This window comes from Eschscholzia californica, unplaced genomic scaffold (genome assembly GCF_041429995.1).
Source record: "Eschscholzia californica isolate CP2 unplaced genomic scaffold, dmEscCali1.0.p SCAF_3, whole genome shotgun sequence".
In the NCBI taxonomy this organism is placed as follows: domain Eukaryota; kingdom Viridiplantae; phylum Streptophyta; class Magnoliopsida; order Ranunculales; family Papaveraceae; genus Eschscholzia; species Eschscholzia californica.
In genome coordinates this window covers 28,226,802-28,250,318 of record NW_028238420.1, presented here as the reverse complement: position 1 = coordinate 28,250,318, position 23,517 = coordinate 28,226,802, and the positions used below count along the sequence as shown (strand labels likewise).

Below are 23,517 nucleotides of genomic sequence, written 5' to 3'. Positions count from 1 at the left end.
AAATCCATCTACTTTCCCACAATACCCTTACCTTGAGTCAACTATAATTTGTTGGAATTTGTTTTTGCAATAAAAAGACTTCAATGTCTAGTGAGGTGGAAAAATGAGACTCTCTTGAATTTTAGACTTTTTCTACAATAAATAAGGGTACAAATGGAAGAACAAAATATATGAAAAATAGTTGGGGTTCCAAAGTGGGTACCTTAATACGAGACGGGGGGAGTATTAAATTTGATTAAAATAATTATTTTTAAAATTTTGTTTGTTTGATTTAATGTCATGTCGCAGTTTATTAGTTTTTTCATTCGTTTACTTAAAAACTTGATTTGTTTTAATGTAATTTCATGTTTTTAAGGTTTTTTTTAATGATTTTTACAAATGAAGTTTTTTTAATGATTTTTACAAATGAAGTTTTATTAATAAACATCAATAGCCTAAAATATCCATAGTGTCTTTATTTAGGGGTATATTTTGAAAATTTTATTTGCTTATTTTAGTGTCATGTTTTTGGAACTTCTTTGAAGTACTTTATTTATTTTTAAAATTTCAACTTTTATTTTGCCGTCATGTTTTTAAACTTTATTTAAATACTTTCTTTGTAGGTTTAATAGATTTTTATTTTATTTTAATTTAATGTCATGTTTTCAAGAATAATGAAAACAACATACAAAGGAAGTACTGAGATTAAAAAAAGAAAAAGCAAGAAACTAAGAAATCTACAACATTATATTATATTAAAATTTTACCGTAAGCATATCTTTCGCTTCCAGCACGAGAAGAACAAAAAAGATTATATGAAGTGGGAGAATATCTTACTATACATATAAGATGATTACATCATTAAATCAAAATGATCTCTATAGGAAAAATGAAGTATTTTAGTTAGGGTTATTATTCTTTTTTTCGTTTGGTTTATTTTTATAACTTTATTTGTTTATTTTAATGTCATGTTTTTTTAACTTCTTTCAAGTACTTTATTTATTTTTAAAACTTCAACTTTTATTTTAGTCACGTTTTTTTAACATTGTTCAAATACTTTCTTTGCAGGTTTATTAGATTTTTTATTTTATTTTATTTTAATATCATGTTTTTTAAAACAATGAAAATAACCTACAAAGGAAGTACTTGGATGATGATTTAAAAACATGAGATTACAAAACTAAAAAGAAAAACAAATAAACCTACAACATGATATTATATTAAAATGTAACTGTAAGCACATACTTCGCTTCTAGTGCACGGGAAGACGAAAAAGAGTACTTAATTATATTAGCTGCACATATAGATGACAAAGTCCCACCAACAAAACAATCGCCGGCACCTGTGAGTCTCGCAACTAATGTAGTGACGAAAAGTGCACCACCTTTGGATGAGAGCTTCCTCGCTTTAACTCGGTAGCAAACTTATTCGCAGGATAATTCAACATCACAATTTTGTATAGTTGATTGTTGTAGCTCTAATATTTGACATTCTCCCTTTGGTGTTTAATCAAATCGAGACCAGCTCTAAAGCACAAAAACGCACCATTTGGCTAGAGAGTGAAACCCACAAACTTGATACCCTTCTCTAGCAACACCTCTATTGCTTGTTTTAGCATCTAAGACGCATTTGCCATAGAAATAAGTTCATCTTCATTCGGTGAGGCAAAAGTTACCTGCAAAGATCTCCTGATGAATCAAACACAACAAAGGAGTGTACAAAGGGATGTAGAGTTTAGAATCAGGTTAGTCTAGAAATATCCTAAGGGATGAATCAACCTACATGATGATTTGAAAATAAAACACAACAATGATTAAGAACGTTTTGATATACTAATAAAAAACCTAATAAAATTGAAAGACAAAATTATGCTTACCACTCTTGTAAGTGGTTAGAGCAAATGTTTAAAATATCCCAAGGCTCCTTATATACAATAAACTTCATTCCTATACTTTTCACTGAAACTCTATCCAGACATTTGCTTAATTACAACATAGTTCATTTTTAAGTTGTCATAAGTAATCTGTTTTTTTGTGTGTCTAAATTTTCTATAATACTTGTAAAAACTAATAAGAGATGCGATTTAGAGTAACTGTTAAATGTAAAAAAATGAAGACGTTTCAAAATTTGCTCTAACCACTTTCAGGAGTGGTAAGCATAATTATTTCTTTAAGTTAATTCGTCTTTATACTAATATATTGAAATGTTCTTATATGTTTTTTTAATATTTTTTAGACTTTAAAGATTTAGTTAATATATTGATTTACTTTAATTTCTCTTCTCGTGTGTCAGAAGAGAAGGACTTACTTACTATTAAATTTGGGTAAAAAAATTGTTTTTAAAGTTTTATTTGTTTTATTTTAATGTCATGGTGTAGGTTTATTAGTTTTTTTTTCATTTGATTTACATTAAAACTTCATTTGTTTTAATCTAATTTTTATGTTTTTAAAACCTTATTGAAGTACTTTATTTGTAGGTTTTTCTTTTCGTTTTTTATAATTTTTGCAAATAAAGTTTTGTAAATAAAGAGCAATATACCAAAATGTCCTTAAACTTTTGGTTAGGTTTATAAGTTTTTTTTTCTCATTTGTTTTATGTTAATGTCATGCTTTTGTATCTTCATTGAATTACTTCTTTATTTTCAAAACTTCACTTTTTAGATTACACTATGTATAGGCCGTGCCAATGGGGCACAAGCATGTGTGTTTACCTCATCACAGAAGATCAACCTAAAAAGTAAAATTAGAAATTCAACTAAAAGATTCAAAATAAAATATCTATGAAAGGAAAAAATAAAAACTTGATAATGGTTGCGAAATTAAAATTTTAGATGTACGAAACTACCAATCTTCTCAAATAAAACACAACCATAAATTTATTTATTTCTAGTGAATCGCACTTGTTTTTTTTTTTTTTGTTGAAAGCACATACATTAACTATAAGAGTCTATTACAACATCCAAATTAAAAGACAAACATACACCGTAAATAAAGTAATGCAACAAAATACAAAATTGAGAGATTGCATAAAATAACTTCGAGTAGTGGATCTTCCTTCATTCTGTAGCTTATACGCCTGACAGCTCTTCAAGAGGATGATGTGAAAATTGGTCTTGAGATTCCTTCCGATTGAATGAAAGATGAAACTAGTACCAGCCTTTCGGTAACATGTAAGATGAATTAAACAGACACACGCAGTTCCAGAGTGAAACATTGGTGTCTGTAAGGTGGAGCCAAATGATGGTTCCGAGTTATCCCGCTAGTATTCTCCATATGCAGAGATCATGTCCGTTCGAGTTCCACAAAGTAGAATCTGATCAGACACCTGGTAAATAGGATCACCATCATAGCCGAGTATAAATACTCAACTAATTCGACAAAAGATCGCAAATGAGTTGCGACAAGGGGTGGAAGTGAGCATGTTAAGGACCTTAGATAAGTAGTAAAATCTATTCGAAAATCAAACACGAAAAAATTCGACCGCGATTGAGCTGAAGCGTAAGAGACAAAAAGTGGGCAACTAAGATGGACATACCTTTGTGAATCGAAATGTCTACCTGGGTCGAAAGGTAAGTTAATACTAATATTAAATCTCTTGTAAGACAGACGATAAGAGCTCATGATCCATAAAGTTAAGCGATGGATCCAAATAAACATGAAATGATTCCATACATTACAAGCTTTCTTGGAGATGAAATGTAAGGTGATAGGAGGTGATTTAACGTTAGAGTAACATTCAATTAAAATAGAAGAGAAATTGGAATCTTCGATATGATCATCGATTAACCGGAGTGGGATGAAGACCACCAACCGTTGAACTATAATCTTGACCTCTAACGGTTCACATCTGAAAGCCAAGAGATTCAGAAACATAGATATGATTGTGGAAGTATGGTTGCCGTCAGATCTAGCGCTCACAAAATTCAACAAGAAATGCAAAAAGCTAGTCATGATACCAAGAAAGCTATTCATGACACTATCAATAAGGATTAGAGTAAGACCTATATAGCAGACTGGATTCCAACATCAAAGTAGAAACACGAGATGCAGCTGAGATGTAAATTAAAAGATGAATCAACTAATATCCTACTACTTTCATAGCAAAGGCTAATAGAAAACAAAAGAATCACCTAACAGAAATACTACTTTCAAGACAAAGACTATAAGAAAACCAGAGAAGCACCTAGCAAAGAATTTAAGGCAAAAACTAAGTGCATGCAGTGGATTACTAGAACCAAAAGCCTAGAAAACTACCAGCCAAGGTTGAAAAAACTTTCCTGATAACGATCTTTTGATCTGTCGAGTTGTAGTCGCCACTTCTTCAAAAGGTCTTGATTTAGGGTTTAATAGGTTGAAAAAGGTGAATAGAAGATAAGATTTCTGGTTGATATTTTATTGGTGGTGTAGAGTATTTGTGGATGGTTGCATGTGTGATTGGAATTGGTTGGGATGGTGGAATTGGGGGTGGTTTCTAGGGTTTTGAGCTGATTTGGGGAAAAAGTAAAGGAGGGAGACGATCGCGACTCTTTCTCTCTCCTCAAAAATCCCCCTATCATATCACTTTTTTTTTTCTTTGTTTCTTCTTTCATATAAATTTGAGCTACGAAGATAATCTTTATCGAAGTTAACAAAAAGTGACATCTGTAACCCTCTTGAGAAGTTAACAAATAGTGACATCTATAACCCTTCTTTCGTAGAAATTCCAGTTGTGCTGTCATCCCATACAATGAGTCGCACTTTCTTACCGGTAACGAATCTTCCAGATGAAATGCGAAACGATATAGTGGTAATGTGTCACGTAAATCACGACCACTAGGTTTCAGTTAAGCTCCATCCACACAGTCCGCTTCCTCCTGTTCCACAAAGTCTTATTATGAGAAGATAAACAGTTCATATTTTGATCTATGGTTCAAGAAGTTCGAAGGTCAGTTTCAAAACTTTAAAGAAATGATTCCAAAAGAGAAGGCCGACAACGCCATCGTTATAGTTGGAGAAGCCAACTTGCAATGATTATATTATTTAGTTATTTTTTCTCAAGATAAAATCGTATGTTTACGGTTCATTATTTTAAGTGAATTATAGTTTATATTTCAATATTTCTTTATATATAAAACTCAAAAAAATAAAAATAAAACTTATGACTTTCCAATTTCGTGGATTTTCTACGAAAATTTGGCAAGACAGAAGTGAGTTTGCCACGAAATCTGACACAATGGGACAACTTGCCAGATTTCGTGGCAAGTTAGCTTTTGTTATTCCACGAAAATATGGCACAACAGAAGTATACTTGCCACGAAATCTGGCAAGTAGTCCAAGGCTGGAAGATTTTCGTGGCAAGTTCCCTTCTGTCTTGCCAAATTTCCATGGGAAATCTACGAAATCGGCAAGTAAAAAGTTTATTTTATTTTTGACAAAAAGAGAGAAGTTAAGATGCAACTATTTTGGTTTATGACTTTTATTTTTCAGTCACTATCTTTTTTGATTTTTGTATTTTTTTTAAGTATGTTACGGATGCTACTTAAATTTGCAACGAGTTGAACTTTTATTCAATTTCGGACTTGAACAAATTATTTTGGAGAAAACAAAAACAATATGGATAATTGTAATTGAAGGAAGATTGGTGAATAAGAAGTTTGAATCAAATAGAAGTCAAGTCATAAACATAAACCAGACACAAAATAAAGGTTTTTGGTAACAACATAGTATCACCATACAGTAAGTAACATAACCCAAACAACAAGTAAATATTGTCACTAGAAAAATTGAAATTTATATCACTCTTCGTCATCCTCCTCAGATCCCGAATTACCAGATTCATCTTCCTTGCACCATCTTCTTCAGAGCCGGAACCACCAGATCCATCTTCCTCGCCAACATCTTCTCCGATTTTCTCTGCCATCAGAACCATCTTCTTCTTCATGGTTGGATTGATAGCAGCTTATTCACCTCCGTCGCAGGTTTTGAGCGTGAAAGCAAATTTTTTAACTCGTGTTTTCTATAAGACAAATAAGATGTCGTAGTAGGCAAGTAAATAAATATATAACAGAAAAATTCAAACTTTAACCATTCTTTCATATAATGATTTGTAGTCCATTAGGGCCACCGTAGGATCATACACCTTTCGTTCTTCGACTTGGGTTTGAAACCATGGGATGTGAATTGCGTGCAAACCCTGATCATAACCTTCAATACTCTCATAAGAGAAACTTGCGGGAACACGGTGGTCATTACTCAACGAGTGACATCCCGAATTATTCCAATCCCATAAATTTGACTGACTATAATGAGGAATATAGTAATGTGGAGTATAGGTTGATCGAACTACATCGTGTACGTGAGGTGGTGACGTTAGACGATAGCCTAGTTGACGCAAAGCACGTTGTGGGTATAAGCTAGAAGTCATATCAAAGCAAATAACCATACCGGTGTAATATGCCAATATCTCAATCGGATAATAATCACGTGAAGTGGCATACGGGTGCCACACGACCTACAAATATTTATAAAACGATTGTTATATGATATTTTAATAAGTAACAAATGTGCCATAAGTCAGTAAAATTTTTAGTTACATGTGTGACCTTTGTGTCGTCAAGGAATTCTCTCAGATTCCTAAGGCTTTGTTTTACATCCTTATACCGCGACAACTCTGTCACCCACTTTCCAGTTATATGATTACCTTCACGAAAATTAGGTTTCTGTATCCGTCTAGCAATGGTAGGGAAGTGCTCGTATACCCAAACATAGGGACGTATAAAAAAATGTTACTGAACCATAACTTTCATATTAATAGAAGCAAATTTATTAAATACTAACTTACCATGAGAATAGGGAACATCTGGAAATCTGTCTGCATGCTTGTTTAGTAGCTTGAGACAACTCGTGCAATAAAAAGGCTAAGCAAGCTGATCCCCAACTATACATCCAACATTATTTATGTCGCACATGCAGTTTAGGTACTGTACATTGATACGGTTGTCGCTTTTATCAGAGCACGTGCAACACCCAGTGACTTACAGAAGGTAAGCCCGAGCACATCACTCTTTTTTCACTTTAGGATCTGTATCGTTTGACCCACTAAACTTCGTAAGAAGAAACTCTAGTTTCACTGATTTTAGTTTTTCCCCAGATAATGCTGACTTTGCATGTGTTGGGGCGAGTCAGAGTGTGTCCTTCAACAACTTAAGAACTCCTTCGAGCTTCAACTTACCACTAGATGTGCTAGTTACAGCTAGTCCTTCAATAGATAACCCCGTGATGTGTTTCACATCTTCAAGAGTAATCATCATCTCTCTGAATAGGAGATGAAAAGCATTCCTTTCTGGGCAAAATCTCTCATAAAATGCAAAGACGAGGACTTCATCTAGCTTATGGTGAACGATTTCGATAAAAGGAAGGAACCCTGGGATTACTCACCACTTTTTTGTACATCCCTACATTCTTCTCCTAAGCCCGACTTGTCCAACCGTTTAATTGGCGATTTAACCACTAATACTCTTTCGGTGATATGCAAGTATAAGAAAAAATTTGACCACCCAATTACAATTAAAATTTGATAATACAAAACCAAATTTAAAAGGCTCACGACTTACTGATCCATCCCATATCCGTTTCGCTATATGTCACTTGTACATATGCAACAACGACCACTCTGTTGGATATTCTTCTTTGGACTCCGGAATTTGTTTGTTTGTTTTATCATTATTATGTTCAATGTCTTCATCTGACATTGGTTCAGTCCGATTTGGGATAATTTCTCTGGTATCAGGATTCGTTGCTCGTCGACATTACTCTTCGACCTTATCTCTGCTCTTCTTTTTCGCTCTGATGCGGTTGGGACATTATCTCTTCTTTGTGGTTTCCCCCTGCACATTTAGATTTTCATAAACTCGTAGTCTGATTTACACAAATACGACTACACGTTGTCTCCGATTCATAATGGAGAAACTCCCGAAAGTCGCAAAACCCTCTAAAAGCCTAAGCATCACAATGGAGAAACTCTCGAAACAGTCACTGCAACTGATTTCGGGAGAAACTCCCGAAATAGTAGAAGTCACTGCTACGTTTCGGAAGTTTGAAGCCCATGAACAATAACAGTTTGTGGGCTTAAATGAGCAGACTTGCTCGTGATTTGTTCGTGGTTCGTTGATTTCCCGCGAAACACGAGCAGGATCTACTTGTTTGTAAAAATAGATTTCTAGGTTTTTGAAATTTTTGATTTATAGGATTTAAAAGTTTAAGGGGTTTTAGATCTTACCTTTCTCTTTGGGAAGATTCTTTAACAATTATCTTCCTTTTTTTTTAATGCCATAATCAACAATGTTTCTCTAAAAAAAATTTCTCTCTAGAAATTTGGGTGTTGGTGATGAAGATGAAGTAGTAGAAGAAGAAGATCGAACTAACTTAGGGTTTATGGAAAAAAAGAGAGGAGTTAAAACAACACATCTAATTCTAAGAGGACTTGACTAAAAATAATAAGGAGTCGACCCTTAAAAACTGGTGTCCATAAAAAAAATTTATTTTTTCTAGTTGTCCACATAAGATAGTTGTCATATAAAAAAACGGCTGCCCATGTATTGGCTGCCATAGGCATATAGGAGATCCATTTTTCATACCGATATGATTTTTAGACTTTCTTTTTTTTTGGGTTTTGCATTGGAGATGTCCTTGGAATACATGTATAATCACTAACCTAGTACACAAACCAGTTTCTCTTTTTTGCGTATCTTCTTCTCTCAAGTCCGGCCCTCGTTCGTTTCGATAATCTATCTCCCTAGTCCCTAGCTCCTTCTCTAGATCTATTTTGAAGACTGAATAAGACTGCAAACCCTAAGTGATTTCCACGATCCTTTTATTTGTCTGAGGTAAATCTCTCTCATCAAAACCTAATTTCTTCAAGCGCCTTCCTCTACCGCTGAAAATCTGAATAACCTATGTTACCAACATTTTTTCAATTTCCTGTTACTCTTTTGACGGTTTCTTATTCGATTTGTTTGTGTAATCCTTAAAAAAGTCATACTTTTTTGTTTTCTTTGATCATTGAGACTACATAAGTTTACTCAAATTTTAGGGTTTATCTTACTTGAACCTCTCAGTGTGCCAAATTAAGCTTTTAATTAACGTCTATTATGTTAAATTTATTTTTTGGAAACGATGAATTTCACCTAATATTTGGATCCCTTTTCTTTGGGTTTATTTATATTTGTTTGCAGAGAGACTTGCAGAATTTTGGGTGATAAAGTTGGGTTTTATTTATGAGACTTTAGGTTTGTTTAATGGAATGAATTAGGGTTTTGGTACTATGGATTCAGTTGAAGATGAATGTACCGTTAGACTGTTTGGACGCTTAACAGTAAATTGAGTTTCATTGAGTTTGGAACTTGATAAAAAAATGTATGGGAGATCAGGTCTTGATAGATTTAAGAAAGCTCAATCTCTTGAGCCATTTTCAGTTACTCTTAATTCAGCTCCGAAAAGAGATTCTCAACCTGTTCATCCTTCAACCCATAATTCCCACGCTCAAAATCCCCAGCAGCAATTGCAATCGCAGCAACAACACCAAAATGGTCCTCAGAAACCCGCTTCTGAGTCTCTATCAGCTCAACAAGTAACTCAGATCGGCGGAGGGCAATCAACTTGGTCACCACCTGATTGGGCTATAGAGCCACGACCGGGTTTCTATTATCTTGAGGTTATGAAGGATCGTGAAGTTCTTGATCGAATCAATTTGGATAAGCGGAGAAACATATTTGGGAGGCAGTTTCCTACTTGTGATTTTGTTCTTGATCATCAATCTGTTTCACGACAACATGCTGCTGTAGTTCCACATAAAAATGGAAGGTTAGATATCTCCTTATTGTTCTGATTAGGTTTTCTCTTTTGGTTATTCTTTAGCTGCTGGCATATGTGTAAATGGTAATCCTTACTTTAATTTGTATAGTGACTATAAAATTCAAAGAAAACACCGAAAATCTACCTGTGAATATAGTCTAACTGTAAGATGCTTCATCTATCCTACAAGGTTCTGTCATGATTAGATAATTATTTGTTTACGGAAAGCGCATGAACTCTAAAGTTAACAAGTTTTGACGTACGTGAAATTTTAAGTGACACTTAGTTGGGGTTTTTAGAGTTAAAAGAAGGATGCCTTATCATTGATACTGCAAACTGCAAAGACACATATAAGCACTACACTTGTGCCCTTGTAATTCATACTCCCCCACCAAGAGTCCTTTGGTGTTCAACCTAAGCAAAGATGTGCAAGCCTTACCGTAACAGGTTTAGAACAAGAACTTCATTGGCTTGAATCTTGTGTCACTAGAGTTTTTTGATCTCAACAAAGGTCAAGTCTTTAACCTACTAATGAAATGTCATGCATTTATGAATAAATGAGGGAGATAACAATACATGGTTTGAGCCACAAGTACCACCAAACTCTTATGGCTTTAGCATTTCTTTTTCTATTTTTAGAGATAGTCTAGGTGAATTATTTCGCAAGTTTCTTTAACTTTTCAATGTTGTGTCACGGTCTCAGAGGTGTACAAGCATTTTACAATCTTCTTTGTGTTCGTACAGTATTTATGTGATTGATCTGGGTTCTGCTCATGGTACATTCGTTGCTAATGAGAGATTGACTAAAGATAGTCCTGTTGAGCTTGAGGTGGGACAGTCTCTGCGATTTGCTGCATCAACGAGAAGTTATATTTTGAGAAAGAATAATGCAGCACTTTTCCCTCCCGCTCCACTACCCACAGATATCAATCTACCGGCTTCCCCTGATCCTTCTGACGAAGAGGCAGTGTTGGCTTATAACACATTTCTCAATCGATACGGGCTGTCTAAGCCCGTCAAGGACTCCAAAAACTCATCTGATGGTGGAAACCAAGAGAACTCTCAGTTGGAGAGACCAGCTAAGAGAATCAAGAAAGCTAGAGTTAGTTTCAAAGATCAACTTGGGGGAGATTTGGTTGAAGTGGTTGGTACATCAGATGGTGCAGATGTTGAAACTGAACCTGGTCCTTTGGGTGTTAAAGAAGGAAGTCTTGTTGGAAAATACGAATCTCTTGTACAAACGACAATCGAACCCAAAGGGAAAGAACATATTTCATCCAGGGAAGAAAAAGTTTCTTCTAAAGGTGTTACAGATAAGTTACAAGAAATATTGAACAAAGTGAAAGCGACTCCAAAGACGGTTGGAATATATGATGATCTTTATGGAGAATCCTTGTCTGTCAAAGTGGGTTCTTCTTGGGCCTATTCTTCCACTGGTCCTGGTAATGGTGAAACCAAATCAACTAAAGAAGAGAGTAAGCCCGGAACTGATCTAGGTTACGATAATGATGATTTATTTGGTGATGAATTAGAATGAGTTTCAAAAACTGGCTCTCATCTTTATTCACATCTCTCATAATCGAAACCAGCAACAGCTGGCCATTGTGGAGGTAAATGTTCACTTTGTACATGGAATTTTTGTTGTAATTCCTTGTGGTTATTTTTCTTCAAGGCATGGTGACATAAATGGATTAAATCTATCAACTGTGAACAATTCTGAGGTGGTTTATTGAACCACCTCAAGTCATTTTAATGAAATTTAAAGGGATGACTTTTTTTTTGAATTGTTCAACGTATGCCTCGAACCCTTGACCTCTAAGGTGGAAGATTATACCTCTTAGGAAAATATAAAGGGATGACTTTGAGATCCAATAGGAAAATATTCGGTTACTATGCTGTTGAAAATGATTCCTTCAGTAGTTTTCTATCATTTTCTTTCAAAATCTGTTGAAGCTACACGTTTTCTTTGAAGCTAAACTATTGTTCTGTTTGTTCTACTGATTGGAGTTACCATAAAACTGGTTACTACAAGGACCTACTTGCGTGATAGCTCATATTGTAGCATTTTAACTATGAGTGTTCTTCGATTTTCTCTCTAGATATGATTAGATTAGATGAGCCTTTTCGTTTCAGTTTTCCTTTGCTCCTTGAGTCATAATTTTAAATTCAAATTCCAGTTACAAAGTTTCCCTAATACTGAGTTGGCTGCATTATATATTTGTTCAGTGTGGTGTTTGATTTGTTTGTTTTCTTACTGATATTGGAAATGACCCGTAACCTGATTTGTCTAAGGTTATGTGATTTTTGAAATTTTCTGATCTAAAATTTGAGTTGGACAAGATGTTTGTTTTTTTACTTTTAGTAAAATTTAGAATTTGACCTGAATGGAGTGAAGGTCTGAATTAGCTGAATGAAACTTATCTTTTTCAAACTCTCTGAAATAAAACCTGATTTGTCTAAGGTTATGTGTTTTTTCAAAGTCTAAAGGTCACTCTCTGAAATATATATCAAATGCTAAGGTGGCCAATATGACAACCGTTTTTCTTATAGTCAACTATGTTTGACTTAGTTGACATTGATTTAATAGGGGGACAACTTCATAAAGTCTTAAATATTAATAGTTAATAACGTGTGAATCATTCACAAAAATAATAGTTAAAAATAGAAAATCTAAGCTTGTCTTCATCATCATCTTCTTTTTTTTTTCTTCTTCTCAGTCTTGTTAAAAGTACTGAAAAACTCAAATATGGTACGGGATATAGAGAGAGAGTTTGTAGAGAGAGGAAGAGGGATTAAGAAGAAGATTATTTAGCTGTAAATCGGTACAAGAAAATGGAAACGAATTTGAGAAGAAAAACAAAAAGACAAGAAAAATACAAAGACGGGTTTTAGGATAGACGTAACGGGGGAGGAAACAAGTAAAGTTAGAGTAAAAAAATTGAATTGATAACATGGAGGTTAGGAAAAAAGATATGGCCCATAAGAAGAAAGGTTAATTTAAACATTTTTATCAGTGGATAAGTATCAAGCTGTTTAGGTATTCATCCAACTTTGGTGTGTTTGACTTTTCGAATTCTATCAACGAGAAAATCAAAAACGGTTCGGGAAAGTACTACTCCATAAGGTTGGGTTGATTGAACATGAACATAAGGGGAGATCTATTTGTTTGTAAAACAAAAAAAAGAAAAAGATTCTAGGGTTTTGAGATTTCTGATTTCTAGATTTTAAAAGTTTTAGGATTATTAGACTTATCTTTCTCTTTGGAAAGATTCTTCAACAATTCTCTTCCCTTTGTTTGATGCCATTATCACCAATGCTTCCCAAAATTTTTTCTCTCTAAAGATTTGGGTGTTGGTGATGAAGATGAAGTAGGAGGAAGAAGAAGATCAAACTAACTTAGGGTTTATAGCTTTCAACCAAAAAAAAAATTTAGGGTTTATTGAGAGGGAGGAGTTAAAATAATACATCTAATTCTAAGAAGACTTGAGTGAAAATAATAGAGAACTGTCCCCTTAAAAAATGGTGTTCATATAAATTTTTTAATTTTTCTGGTTGTCCGTAAAAAATAGTTGTCCATATAAGAAAAACAGTTGTCCACGTATTGACCACCAATGCTAAATAGGCCTCATGCAAAATTGATCACACCACCACAACTGACACCTCTATCTCTCTCTCTCCTTCTCTCTCTCCCTCCCTCCCTCTCACTCTCTCTCTCTCTTTGTTTCCCTTTCTCTCTCTCTTTCTCCCTCTCTCTCTCTCCATCTTTTTCTCTCTCTCTCCCTCCCTATCCGTCTCTTTGTCTCCCTTTCTCCCACCCCCTCTCTGTCTCTCCCTTTTGGGAAAAAGAACCTCGTTGAATACGGCGGGACACACGGAGACATAATTACGTCACGATTTTGAGTTTGGGGGTTTTGTAGAAGACGAGCTAAATTTGGTTACACGAAGATATGCAATAGAAATACTTTGGTGTAGAGAGAGAAAGAAGGTTGGAGGCGGTAAGCGAGAGGAGAAAGATAAGAGAGAAAAGAGTTAAGGTGAACATGTCAGGAAAGAAGGTGAGCCTACAGAAATAACAATGATGCTTATAGAAACTTCCACAACATGTTGGAGGAGAGTTCATTCTCTTATATGTCAGGATGTAAATGTTAAAATAAAAATTCAGAGAACAATTGAGATTGAAAAACAAACATTCGAGTAAACGATTCAGTCAATTCCGATTTAGACACTGTATGGGTCAAAATCCATCATCAAGAGCGTCCCTAAATCCACGTTTAATGGGCATGTCTGCTAACCAGGCCCATAAACTAAGTAACGAACGGGCCCGACCCACACACCTCTGAGCACTTCAAATGACTTGAAAATGCTTGTGTCTGCACAAGCGTATATTGGATAAGGAGGTTATGCATTAAGTGGAAGACCGTTCATTATGATCCTCTCTAAGATCCTCCCACCAACTGCTAGAGGCGTTACACTAAGTACATTATCTCTCATACATACATATCAAAGTAGGGCAACCTTACTTTATCAAGGAGGATGACGTTACTTTCTCTCTCAAACATACCAGAAAGGAGGGCGACCTTACTTTACCAAGTACGGTGACCTATCTTTCTCTCTCTCTCTCTCTCTTACTTTACCATGGAGGGTAACCGCAAAAAACGATACTTCCTTTCACCTAGTTGATGTGGCGTGAAAATGCCACATTTAGGTCACTTAACTTTGATGAGTTAGTTCTTTTCGAGTCTTATTTCTAATTATTTATGTGTTTTTATTGCTAGGTAGTTTATTTGTGGTTTGGCGTGTAATTCGGAATAAAGAGAGCGAATTATCACATTTTCATCTTATGCGGCAAAAGGGAAGAAAAGAGCACCAGGGGTATTTTGGTCATTTTGGTCAAAATCAGAAGTCAAACAATAAGTGAAGTCAATGGCGAGTCCGACGGTGAAAACGGAAGTTGATTCGGAGTTCGGACGGGGAAGTTGTGGAAGAAAGAAGTCGAGGTTCGGTCTTAAAACAAAGATTCTATGAAGGCACCCCCCTTGATTTCCAAGTGAAGATTAAAGCCCAAGTCTAAAACCCAAGAGCCTAGATATGAAGGAACAAAACCCAGGCCCAAAGAAGATGAAAGAAGGAAGAGATTTTGGAGGCACCCTCTTTATGGACTCAAGTTTGAGTCAAAGTCAAGTCTTGACTAAGTCTAGGGTTTGAGTAAAAAGAGAGGGTCAAGACACTATTCATCTTCTTCATCATTCAACAACCAAGAGGAGAGAGAGAAGGTGGCTAGGGTTTGAGAGTTCATCAACTTTCTAGGGTTTCAAGGTTTGAAAGGAGGTTTGAAGGCTAGAGAGAGCAAGAGAGAAGGAGGGTGCCGGCCAAGTTGGCCGGCACCACAAGAGCACGGGCTGGACAGCAAGGGAAGACGGACATGGCACCCAACAAGAGCACAACTCGGGAGCACAGCAGCTGCAAGCTTGGGACGAACCAACAAACGGCAGCAACTCGGCTCGGGTCTCACGCGACTGCTCGGGTTCCTTCAAGAAGACGCGGCCACAAAGGCACGGGGTGGAGTTGCTGTACACGGGAACTCCATTGCTAGCTCACGGGACGTGTCTTCATGGCTCGGAACGGTCGGAACGGGCTCGGACTAGCATGGGAACAGCTCGGATAGTGCACGGCATGGTTGCACATGGCCGGATCTAGGGTTGGCCGGAACTAGGGTTTCTTTGACCGGATTTTTCGAGGGATTCCGGCAACATTTTTGATTCGAAACCATAGGGCTTTTACTCCCCATGTCTTGATCTATCTTCTCATGTAGTTTGATTTGATTTTGGATGAAGAATCTTTAGAGAGAGAAAGCTTGGTGAAGCTTTAATGGTGGATGTTCTTGAGATGGAGAAGATGATGACGGGTGCTATGGGGAAATCTGATTTTTACTCGGGGACACTCAAAGTTCACTATTAAAGGGAAATCAAGAAAATTGCTACGGGGAGATCGACTATACTTAAAGACTCATTTTTCTCGACGAACCTAGCCTCGAGCCACATCGAAAAAGGGGGATTTCTCATCATCTTCTTTTCATTTATTACTTATTCACCATGTTAGCTAAATCAAGTGTGTCGATTATATGAGATGAAATGTGATGAATTTGTGATTATGTTTAATATGATTTGATGTTTTGATTATGAATTGATGTTCATTTGATTCGATTATCGTTTTGATCGTATTTTCATGTGTCTTGTCAAGCACTTCACATAGTTAGGCGACTAGACAACACTTTCGTTGACTCGGGATTAATCGATTATGATGTTTGTTTGACTAAGTATGATCTCCGGATATACGTAGTGCTTATAGACATCACTTTAGGGGTCGAATACCGATTGTACCTCGACACATCAAATCGGACTACACATAGTCGTAGGTTTATCATTATGGATTCCCGGACTTCGACACCTCTCTCGCTTATTTGTCGCCCGAATCGAGTCTTACCGTCTCCCGACTCTTGTTCCTCCGAACTCTTCTCTCGAATCTCTCTCGCCCGTTTACATTGATTGTTTAGTTTAGTTTACTTGTTTTCTTCTTTTGTTTACTTATTCGATCAAATACCCCCATTATCTTTGTTTCTTTCCTTTTTAGTCTAAGTTAGCTTGTAATATCTAGACCGAGAGATAAGACCCTTCGATATCCAAACTACCTTCCTATCCTTGGATCGATCCCGGCTTTTCCGGATTACTACTTGATACCTCCGCTTGGGTGTGCAACCTTTTCGGGTGCATCACTAGTGTAAGGCAGTCACTCTATTTTCTCTCTCCGGATGGCCAAAGAATGCACGTATATGACCACTTTATATCTCTTGATGACTAAAGAGTTGGGCAAGCATACCCTCCATTGTATAACCTTTTCTCATGACAATTGTCTTGCTCAAATAACATTCATAGATCCATAGCTCCATCTCTGGTTTATAATTTATATTTGTCATAGAAGTTTACTGACTTGACCGTCGGGGTCTCTTTGGGCGGCACCACCCGGTATCCCAAGGATCTTACGATCACGCATGTTCTATTTCTTGTCACAGGTTAAGCCCAAGAAGGTTGTTGGTGCTTATAAATTAATTGTGAGTGACGGTCTGACTTCCGCTCAACGACCCGGTTCCATTGACTTTTTGATTCGCGATTTCAACCCTTTATAGACAAAAATTAAAAAAAATTAAACACAATCGAAGTCCTAAGGCATATCATCATCTTACATTCTTACTCATCAAAGACAAAATAGTAATTTTACATCTACTCGAATACATGTATATATAATCTAGTCATGAAACTTGTTGAGCTAAATAATGGTCAGCTTTGACCAAGTGACGAAGTCAATAAAACGAACAAGAAATAAATAGATCGACCCAAATCCAAGTCATCAGGGAGACGAATCTAAAAGAACTCGGTCACTTAAGCCTAGAAGTGGGAGGTTGGTACAAGTCTCCTAGGCGTCTTAAGCCTTGCCTTGACTCTAAAGTAGACCAGGTCAGCCTAGGCTAAAAGTTATTCTTTGGAGCTTAGAATGACACATGAAGGTGAAAGTCATGTCTCGCTGAAGGACATATGAAGGTGAAAATGTGCTTAGATTTCCCAACCTAAGCCCTGATCTGAATTGAGGTATAGGGCAGAGAAATCAACTAAACAAGCACGGTTCACCTGAGCTTCATGCAAAGCATTAACAAAGTTGAGTGACGTCGAAGCTAAAACGTGCCAAAAGGCAACTTTCAATATGCGATCAACAAATCGTCAAAGGATCTATTAATGTCAAAAGATACGCAATTAGAGTAAGTGTTCCTTTTGACAAACATCAAAACTTGGCTCCATCCAAGCCGGTATCTTACACCGCATCATCTGAGTTATCCATCATAGTCGCCCAGCAGAACCCATATAAACATCAAGTTCACCTAGTTAAGGTATTGAAGGTTCAACTTCTAAATTCAGACTTTCGAATTCAATTCACCCTAATGACTTGAGCATCAGAAAAATTTATGAGTTTTTTGCAGGGTTTGTCCCTCAGATTACAAGGAGAAGTTCATTACCTGGTTAGTTAACTCTTCATGATAATATTAAATAATAAAATTAGTGTTTACAATAGAAGTGCGAAATGAGTCGTGGAATTGAATATCATGAGGTATATATATTACAGTTCCTAATCACATTTCAAAATTTAACAAAAACAGAAATAGTTAAAAGTTCTGAAATCTAACTTAGGTCAGTATTGACCCTAAGTGTGAAACAATACAATCTAGGTCTGCGCGCAAAGAAAAATATTTACACCTGTAAGAGGCAGTTTCTAAAAATTGAAGAGGAGGTTTAAGAGGCAGCAATAGGCAGTTTCCAAATTGGGATGGTTTCCAATTTTTTAGCTCAATAGGCAGTTTCCAATTTTTTGGCTTATAATATATATAAATAGGGGTTGAGTGCTTTGTAATCAACACACCAACACAAGCAACAACAACTCTTCTTTAGAGAGCTAGAGAGAGAGAGCAAGAGTGAGAGAAATTTTTCATAGTTTTTGAGCGGTGTTAAATTTCTCGGTCGTCGAAGATTTAGTATAGAAGGTTAATTTCTATACGGTACCATCTTGGGGCGAACTTGCGGATTGTGTTAGTCGTCTTCATCTATCCTTCAATAAAGATTTCTTGTTCGCCCGAGGACGTAGGCTTTAAAGCCGAACCTCGTTAAATTCTGTTCGCATATTTGATTTTGACTTAGCTTTTCGATTAATCTTCACAATCGGATCAATTTCTAGGATAGGTTCGATAGCTTCCGCGACTTTTAGTTCTAACAATTGGTACCAGAGCCTTGTTGAGATTGAACGAAGAAGAAGATGGGATCGAGAAGTGGTACGGTCAAAGCAGGGAAATATGAGATAGAGAAGTTCAATGGGAAAAACGATTTTTCTTATTGGCGGATGCAGATGAAGAATCTGTTAATCTCGCAGAAATTACACAAGACGTTGACGGGAAAGAAACCAGGAGATATGTCAGGAGAGGATTGGGAAGAGTTAGATCTCGAAGCACGGGCTACCATTATGTTGTGTCTTGAGAGGGACGTGGCGTTCCTAGTAGACGAAGAAACAACGGCGGCGGGTGTGTGGTTAAAGCTAGAAAGCAGTTTCATGACGAAAATTTTAACGAATCGGGTCTACTTAAAATCCAAATTATTCACATGTAGAATGGAAGAGGGTTCTTCTATTCAGGAATATGTGAATAGGTTTGACAGGATTATCTCAGATTTGAAGGATATTGATGTTAAGGTTGAGGATGAGGACCAAGCCCTCATATTGTTACTTTCATTGCCTAAATCCTATGAGAACCTTGTTCAAACTTTGATGCTTGTTGGTGATAGTCTAAGCATGGAAGAGACGAGAAATTCGCTATTAGCGGATGACTTTCGTAAGGTTGCTACTAGCAGTATGGCGTCGGGTGGAGTAGACAAAGAACAAGCACAAGGGTTGTTTGTAACGAGGGAGAGGAGTAATGAAAGGGGAAAGGGAAAGGGCGGGAAATCTAGATCCAAATCTAGAGGCTCTTTCAAGAAAACGTGCTTTAGTTGTGGTGAGCTTGGCCACTTTAAAGCGGCTTGTCCAAAGAGAAAGTTGAAGCAAAAGAACGAAGGCTACAAGGAGAAACAAGAGATGCAAGAGGCGGGATATGTGTCAGAAGAGGCGGACGAATGTTTCTCGGTGACAGAGGTGTCTGAGAAGATCTTCGATAAGTGGATGCTTGATTCAGGGGCGTCACACCATATGTGTCCAAATAGGGAGTTGTTTACTACCTATAGGAGTATAGATGGTGGTACAGTTATACTGGGTGATGATAGTATATGTAAAACTGTGGGACTCGGAACAATACGGATCAAGATGCACGATGGAGTGGTGAGAACATTGACGGACGTAAGACACATACCCGATTTGCGGAAAAATCTAATTTCCCTTGGTGTGTTGGAGCGGAACGGCTGTAAGATAATTATAGAGAATGGCTCCATAAAAGTCGTCAAGGGTTCTTTGGTGGTAATGAGAGGTACTCGTTACGGTAATTTATACAAACTTTTGGGGACAACAATTACGGGAGATGTAGCAGTAGGAATCAGTGGAAGGGATCCAACGGCTAGTACGAGGCTTTGGCATATGCGCCTTGGGCATATGTCAGAAAAGGGTCTATCTTTGATGTGCGGGAAAGGCTTGTTGAAGGACATGAAGAAGCCTTGCATGGAGTTTTGTGAGCATTGTGTGTTCGGGAAGGCACACAGGGTGACGTTCTCTTCAAGCAAGCACAGGAGCAAAGAGGTATTAGACTACGTACATACCGATGTCTGGGGACCGGCAAGTTACCTTCCAAGGGTGGTTCCAGGTATTTTGTTACATTCGTTGATGATCATTCGAGATTTGTCTGGCTTTATTTTCTGAAGCATAAGAATGAGGTATTCAACACGTTCCTGGTGTGGAAAGCAATGGTTGAGAACAAAACTGGTCGAAAGCTGAAGACGTTAAGATCGGATAATGGGACCGAGTACACGGATGGGGCATTCAAGGAGTTTTGTAATCAGGAAGGCATTGTGAGGCACTGGACAGTAGTAAACACACCTCAGCAGAATGGAGTCGCAGAGAGATTGAACCGTACACTACTTGAGAAGGCTAGATGTATGCGCTCCAATTCGGGATTAGGCGTAGAATGGTGGGCAGAATCTGTTGCTACAGCTTGTTATATTGTGAACAGGTCTCCACATTCTTCTTTAGATGGCGGCATACCTTACGAGGTATGGTCAGGTGAACATGCAGATTACGGGAGACTTAAGGTTTTCGGTTGTACGGCCTATTACCATGAAGGTAACAAACTTGACAATAGAGCAAAGAAGGCAATTTTCTTAGGATATGCTACAGGAGTCAAGGGTTATCGGCTATGGTGTACGGAAGACAAGAAGTTTGTAATCAGCAGAGATGTGGTGTTTAATGAGTCATCTATGGTAGCTATGGCGAAAGCTACGGTGCCTAGTTGTGGTGATGTTGGGTCTACTAAAGCTCAAGTAGTGGAAGTAGAAGCCGAAGACCAACGGGTTTCTAGGAATCATGATCAGGTGGAGCATCAGGATAATACTCAGGATGAGGAAAATGATGAACCCGATCATGAGGAGGTTCAAGGGGAAGGTACACAAGTTTTACAACAACAACAGCAGGATGTTTCGGTACACACTAGGCCGAAACGGTTATATAAGCCGGTACAGAGGTTAGGGTCAGACAAACCTCTTAGGCATTACGGGCAGGCAAATGTGGTTGAATATGCACTCTCGGTGGAAGACGACGAGCCGGTCACCTTCAAACAAGCTATTACCGTGGCGGAAAGAGAGAGTTGGTTGGTTGATATGCAAGAAGAGATGGAGTCTCTTCACAAGAACCAGACATGGGAGGTTGTCCCATTGCCCGAAGGTAAGTCTGTTATTGGTTGTAAATGGGTGTATAAGAAGAAAGAGGATTCTTCCGAGATCAAGGGTACAAGGTATAAGGCAAGACTAGTGGCCAAGGGTTATGCATAGAAAGAAGGGGTCGACTACAATGAGATTTTCTCACCGGTCGTGAAACATACTTCTATTCGGGTGCTATTGAGTATTGTTGCTCATAGTGATCTTGAGCTGGAACAACTCGATGTTAAAACCGCCTTCTTGCACGGAGATTTGGAAGAAGAAATTTATATGGCTCAACCTGAGGGATACAAGGTTAAGGGCAAAGAAAATCAAGTATGTCGTTTGAGAAAGTCTCTTTACGGATTGAAACAATCCCCTCGCCAATGGTACAAACGATTTGATTTTTTCATGCTAAAGCATGGTTTTCGCAGAAGTGACTATGATTGTTGTGTATACATCAAGAAGCTTCGCGAAGGTGACTTTATTTATCTCCTTTTGTATGTGGATGACATGCTTATTGCTTCTCGAAGCATGGTGGAGATAAATAAGTTGAAATCTCAACTCAGTCAAGAGTTTGAGATGAAAGACATGGGCGCTGCAAAGAAAATACTGGGAATGGAGATTAAGAGAGAGCGGTCAAGTAAGAAACTGTACTTGAATCAGAAAGGTTACATCGAACGAGTAGTTTCTCGATTCGGGATGCAGAATGCGAAGGCGGTGTCAACACCTTTGGCACCACACTTCAGGCTCTCGGGAAAACAATCTCCCACTACTACGGTGGAGAAGGATCATATGGATCGTGTATCGTATGCTAGTGCAGTTGGCAGTTTGATGTATGCTATGGTGTGTACTCGTCCGGATATTTCACAGGCGGTCAGTGTGGTTAGTAGGTTTATGGCAAACCCGGGGAAGACACATTGGGAAGCTGTGAAGTGGGTCTTGAGGTACTTGAAGGGTACTGTTGATACGGGTTTGTGCTTTGGTGGAGACACATGTCAGGTAAGCGGTTATGTTGACTCGGATTATGCTGGCGATCTTGATAGAAGACGATCTACTACTGGTTATGTATTTAGGGTACATGGTGCTCCAGTTAGTTGGCGATCGATGTTACAATCTACAGTTGCGTTATCTACTACGGAGGCCGAGTATATGGCTATGGCCGAGGGTGTGAAGGAAGCATTGTGGTTGTGGGGTCTTCTGGATGACCTAGGGATTAAGCAGGAGTGCGTAGATGTATGGTGTGATAGTCAAAGTGCGATCCACTTGGCGAAGAATCAGATTCATCATGCTCGTACTAAGCATATCGATGTCAGGTATCACTTTGTACGAGATGTCATAGAGGAAGGTGATGTTTCTCTTATGAAGGTACACACGGATGAGAATCCCGCGGACATGTTGACTAAAGTGGTGACATGTAGCAAGTTTCAGCATTGTCTGGAATTGCTACAAATCGGCTCGTGTTAAGTTGCCCGAAAGGGCGTAATGGCGACAAGATAATCTTTATTTGAAGGGTTGGTAGAACTACGGTAGGCTTGATCCTGTAAAAGGGTACGTAGGCAACCATGGTCATATGGTGCAGTCGGATGAAGTTACAAAAAGAAGATATATCTTACAAGGAGTATCCTGGTGTTCGTCCAAAATTTGAAGTATATCAAATTGTGTACGAGGTGGAGAATTTGTAAGAGGCAGTTTCTAAAAATTGAAGAGGAGGTTTAAGAGGCAGCAATAGGCAGTTTCCAAATTGGGATGGTTTCCAATTTTTTGGCTCAATAGGCAGTTTCCAATTTTTTGGCTTATAATATATATAAATAGGGGTTGAGTGCTTTGTAATCAACACACCAACACAAGCAACAACAACTCTTCTTTAGAGAGCCAGAGAGAGAGAGCAAGAGTGAGAAAAAATTTTCATAGTTTTTGAGCGGTGTTAAATTTCTCGGTCGTCGAAGATTTAGTATAGAAGGTTAATTTCTATACGGTACCATCTTGGGGCGAACTTGCGGATTGTGTTAGTCGTCTTCATCTATCCTTCAATAAAGATTTCTTGTTCGCCCGAGGACTAGGCTTTAAAGCCGAACCTCGTTAAATTCTGTTCGCATATTTGATTTTGACTTAGCTTTTCGATTAATCTTCACAATCGGATCAATTTCTAGGATAGGTTCGATAGCTTCCGCGACTTTTAATTATAACAACACCGTTGTGACATTATGGTACATAGTCTATCTATGGATAATGAATTAATAAGATAAGGAGTATTTTTGCCTTTTCACACTTTTTGGGCT

The 23,517-nt window shown here is 37.5% G+C and overlaps 1 protein-coding gene across 2 annotated transcripts; it reads left to right on the top strand.

Moving 5' to 3' along the window:
* Positions 1–8,575: 8,575 nt before the first annotated feature.
* On the top strand, positions 8,576–11,590 carry LOC147549341 (SMAD/FHA domain-containing protein). 2 transcript variants are annotated; one of them, XM_086670471.1, is made up of 3 exons: positions 8,576–8,842; positions 9,203–9,818; positions 10,554–11,590. In XM_086670471.1, exons 2-3 carry the CDS (start codon positions 9,370–9,372, stop codon positions 11,344–11,346), a joined length of 1,242 nt encoding a protein of 413 aa, XP_086526597.1. In that variant the 5' UTR covers positions 8,576–8,842; positions 9,203–9,369; the 3' UTR covers positions 11,347–11,590. The 2 variants fall into 2 exon arrangements, with proteins under 2 accessions (XP_086526597.1, XP_086526598.1); XM_086670472.1 differs by having other exon boundaries at positions 8,637–8,842; positions 9,191–9,818.
* The last annotated feature ends 11,927 nt before the right edge of the window (positions 11,591–23,517 follow it).

Bases quoted from the DNA above. Each gene is read 5' to 3' on its own strand.
- LOC147549341 (XM_086670471.1), top strand. From the start codon at position 9,370: ATGTATGGGAGATCAGGTCTTGATAGATTTAAGAAAGCTCAATCTCTT. The intron at 9,819-10,553 runs GTTAGATATCTC...GTGTTCGTACAG, and splicing joins GTTCCACATAAAAATGGAAG to TATTTATGTGATTGATCTGG.